The sequence below is a fragment of the Nematolebias whitei genome, chromosome 7 (genome assembly GCF_014905685.2).
Source record: "Nematolebias whitei isolate Nwh7 chromosome 7, NemWhi1, whole genome shotgun sequence".
In the NCBI taxonomy this organism is placed as follows: domain Eukaryota; kingdom Metazoa; phylum Chordata; class Actinopteri; order Cyprinodontiformes; family Rivulidae; genus Nematolebias; species Nematolebias whitei.
In genome coordinates, this window is record NC_056504.1 from 36,863,476 (window position 1) to 36,868,205 (window position 4,730).

Here is a 4,730-nt window from a genome sequence, read left to right on the forward strand (position 1 = left end):
CTGTTGCATTTTGACCACAGTATGTTGTGATTGTAGGGGGCGCTGTTGCATTTTTACGCCATACTTTGCAATATCTGATAAATGCTATCATATTCTGTGTCCGTCTATATTTCCATAATAGTCGTGATATTAGTGGTCAAATGTTACTTTTTATTATTTGGAGGAAGGAGAGTCAGTTTGATGCAACGAATACCTGGCTTGTTCGTCGTTTTCTTTCTTTTTCCTTTTACCTTTAAAGCGCAATGTATGGTGTAAAAATGCAACAGCACCTCCTATGATCACAATATACGGTGGTCACAGAATATGGTGTAACACCTGACACCCTGCAAGTGAAAAACCGCAAAGTTGAAACGCTATATTTATTTTAGTATTCATATATATTTTAAGGCTTTGTAAACCCTTCCCACACTCTTGCAATGTTTTAAACTCTTTAACTTATGTAATTTTAACAACATACATACAGTGGTTATTTTGAGCGGGATCCTGCTGGAACAATATCCGAGAACTTCCTCATTTTCACCATGTAAACTGTTCGTTCAGATCCGGCAGCTCATATCGCTGCCCATAAAAGTCCAAAGTCATTGTGCATTTTTATATTGATAATTTATTAAAAATACGACGGCGGGAGACGTCCATGTCTGTGGAGTGGATGTTACTGCTGCAGCAGGAGCACCAGCTCGCATACACGCTCCTGCCTGCAGAGACACTGACCACATGTCTCGCTGGGATGAAGCGTCTTCATCCACCTTCAGCTGTGTCTCAGAAACCAAAGCAGCACAAACGAAAATTTTAATGGCACAAACCATCACAAACGTAACACTAACCACTCGTTGTATTTAATGGCATATGTGGGGTGTCAGCTTCACCTTGCTTAGCTGTATGCCCTGCAGACAGTGCACGTTTTATGCAAAGGAGCGTCTCCAGACAGCTCTACGGAGCGCGCACAACTGCCAACGTGTCATAACTCCTGCATACATTTCAAAGATAATAAATAAAAAGCTTACAGTAAATAAATAAATATATATATATATATATATATATATATATATATATATATATATATATAGATGAGTGAAATGTTTGATGTGTATTATTCACATTGCACGTTTCAAAATTAGTCAAAATAATGGCAATCAAAATGTCGAAAAGACCGTCCAATTTATTATATAAAATAAATGGATGGATGGATTGTCCTTAGCTGGGCAACTGAGAATTGAAGCTCCTGAAGGCAGTGGTAATAGAGACTGGAGCAGAACAACGCGCAGGACAGAATTCAGCTGAGAAGAGTTCAGGTCAGACAGTGAAGTTTGTGTGTGTGTGCTGGGGGGGGGGGCACTTGACAGAATCGGGGCTGCTCTATTCACTGCTCTCTAAAATAGTCATTTCAATTCAACCTTTATTTATACAGGTTGTTAGTCTCATTGAGCCTCGAGGACTTATTTAGAAGAGAGACCGGTTTTTAATAAATTTAATCAAATGTTTACTGATGTTTAACAACCTGTTAAAATACACCAAAATGCAGGAAATGGCATCTCTTTTATTCCAAAATTTCTGGGAGAGGACCTTTGAAACCCCCCTGCCGGACCATTTGCTATTTGTGTTCCAACATCGTTTGGTTTACAAATTACGCCCTGCATACATGTACTGTACTGCATAGTATCTACTGCAAAATTTTGTATGAGTACTCACCAGCCTTGGTCCCATTCTGGTCGGATTTTGATTGGCTCTCTGCAGCCATTGAGCACTAGATGCTTTTGGAGAGAGCCGGACCTTTGGAGAGCCAGCACAAAACCACACCATGGTCCCAATTGAGTCCAAATAATCAGAGAAATCCTGATGAAAAAAGTCTGAGTGAGCTCCGCAGAAGTCACCGGACCTCCAAGCAACACCTCCCCGCTTGAGAGGCTTCATGGGCTGGCAAACAGCACTCAGATTGACCGATGAGGCTGGAAGTAGCCTTGGTTCTGGTCTGGTTCTGATCGGCTCTCTGCAGCTGTTGAGCACCAGACGCTTTTGGAGAGAGTCGGACCTTAGGAGAGCAGATTTTTTTTAGGTCATCCTGCTTCTGTAGCAGCATTGTTTCTTCACTTCTCATCTTAACACATGGAAAATGACCATATATTTGAAAGTAGAAGTTTGCTCATGACCAAATTTAAGTTAATTACTGTATATTTTGCACTTGAGTAAATATGGTGGTTTGATATTCTGGCAGACTTTCTATAGGTCTTTCATTTAAACCTGATAGCTGTTTTTATTGCAATGAGGCACATTTTAAAAATAATAATTTTGTGATGTTTATTTGTGAAATCTAGACTAAGAACTTTACTATTCTTAATGTGATTATACCTAATAAAGATCTGCCTTGAACATATTATCCTGCATTTGGTTTTGCTTGTAAATGAGGAGAATCTTTGAAACTACCACGTGCAAAATTTTAACAACAATGGAAAATGTATCATTTGATAAAGTCGTAGGATTTTAATATTTTTTTCTAAATATAAAGTTCAGTTGTAAACAAACAAAACTGCAATTTACAGCAGTGATCAGTAAAACATCTTTTCCTTTCAAGTGTAAACATTTGCCTCCTTGTCATCAGCATTTGAATTGGCTGTGTTTGACTATTTATGTGAATTTGATTTGCAAATTCTCATGTGCTGAACTCCTGAACTTTGAAGGAAATTTATATATTTTTTACTCGCTGCCATGTTTTAGGATTTAGGAATTTTTTATTGTCACGTTCACATGCAAATAAAATCCTTTCAAGAGTTTGAGGTGCACAAATAAGGAAACTGATAAACCTTGGGATGTCATGTCTCACAAAAGAAATGTCACCACTCCCCTGGGCGATTCTCATGCTGCATCGCAGCAGTAATGATCCAAGAGATTTGGAGAAAATATTTTTAGTTGGAAATTTTCTGACATGACAGACAAGGTTTGGAAGACCTTTTCAGCCAATCTTGTTCGTTAATTTTTTTTTCCCGTCTGTTTCCTTTATAAGGGTTACCACCATGAGTCATCTGAGCACTAACATCTCAACACTTTAGTGTGCTTTAACAAACTATTAGACAAGATGCAACATCTTCACAAGTATTTTTCTTTTAAGACTGTGACATTGACTCTTCTCCTTTATGGATTAACTTCCCAATATGCCCCTTTCCTTTGTAGTATAAGCTGGATTAAATAGGTTACTTTACTGACTACTTGCTCTAGCTAAGTTAGCTTTTTTTCCCCCCTTCAATGCAAGTTTTGGTTGTTTAAGCAAAGTTATGATTATAAATGGACACTGGTTCTTAACTTAAATCAGTGCCTCCTAATGGGGAAACACAGTGTTTATAGCAAAAGAGAAATAAACCATGATTGTAAGTTATCTAGAGGAAGAGGTTAGCCAAGAAGAAACTGGACAAGGAAAGGACTGAAGAGACTAGACAGAAATGTACAGAGTTTCACCGTAGGACAAAGAGGGAGGTAGCAAAGGTAAAACAAAAGATGCATGATGAGTTGTACAAGAGGCTGGGCACTGAGGAGGGAAAGAAGAACTTGTATTGACTGATAAAACTGAGGGGTCAGGCTGGAAAGGATGTGCAGCAGGTTAGGCTTGTTAAAGATTGGTTATGTTCTGACAAGCCAGGAGAGTGTGATGGGAAAATGGAATGAGCACTTTAAAGAGCTAATTGAATGAATGAAGAGAATGAAAGTGAAATAAACTGTTCTTGGTTTTAATAAAATAATCTTACTGTCAGCTGGCGGCTTGTATGAATTAAACTACACCTAAATGCCAAGAAGCAAATTAACAATTTTTTGTTAATTTTTTATAGTTTCAAATCTTAACATCATATTTGTTCCAACAATATTAACAATTTTGTTTTCTTTGCAAGTGTTTTATGGATTAATTTCCATCACTGTGTTGTTGTTTTTTTTCTTCTTCTTCTTTTTTTCTGAAATTCTACCCAGTAATAATGATTATGTTCAAACCAGTGTGTTTGAAGCAAATGTTGACAAAGTGAAGAGTTCGCAGTTCTCCCCTCAAAAGATTTGACAACTTGGTTTGCAATGCTTTGATCTACAGTAAATTTACAATTTCCAAACTTGATTGTGACTCTCAATTTTAATCGGATTGTGAAAATGACGCAGCCTCCCATTTTGCGTGAACGTCATGAGCTGATCTACATGTCACTGTTGTGTTCAACGTTTGGATTGATTTATTTTCAGATTTAAATATGGCAGTGGAACGACGACAAACCCAGCAGAGTCCTCCACGAAGGTAAAGTCACGCAAAATGGGTGTGAAGAACTACCGTCACCTCCGAGGTGTCGATCAAAAACCTATTTATTTTTCATCTGCACTTTTCTCTAAGGGTTGAATAACACATTTTGGAAGCTGCCCCACTTTTGAATGAGTTTGTAATGTTTGATAGAACGGTCAACATTTCACACAGTTACCATTTTGTGATGTGTTGAAATAAAGAAGGGAGGTGTAAAATGTGTCTTTGTCTCAAATATTCCTGACATTTTTTATGCGTTTATGTTTAGTTTTCTTTCCAAAAAATATATTTTGTCATTCCCCTCCATTAACTTTTGGCTAAAATAAGAAACATTTCCTTTATACCACAATGAATTTAGCCTCACCTTCTTTGCAATATGTGGATTTATATCCTGATGCATGCTCAATAATCCAGGTAGAAAAATCCAAAAAAGTTCAATCTGGTCCTCTGGACATTCAAAAAAACAAAA

General features: G+C 37.4%; 1 protein-coding gene across 2 annotated transcripts in view; it reads left to right on the forward strand.

Annotated features, from left to right (window-relative positions):
• The window catches only part of LOC119411874 (nuclear receptor coactivator 5), a 615,997-nt gene that overhangs the window by 926 nt on the left and 610,341 nt on the right, over window positions 1–4,730 (forward strand). For both annotated transcript variants that reach the window (XM_037678824.1, XM_037678825.1), the window contains exon 3: window positions 4,210–4,261. In XM_037678824.1, coding sequence (XP_037534752.1) covers window positions 4,218–4,261 — 44 coding nt within the window. In that variant the 5' untranslated portion in view covers window positions 4,210–4,217. The remainder of the gene's footprint in view (window positions 1–4,209; window positions 4,262–4,730) is intronic.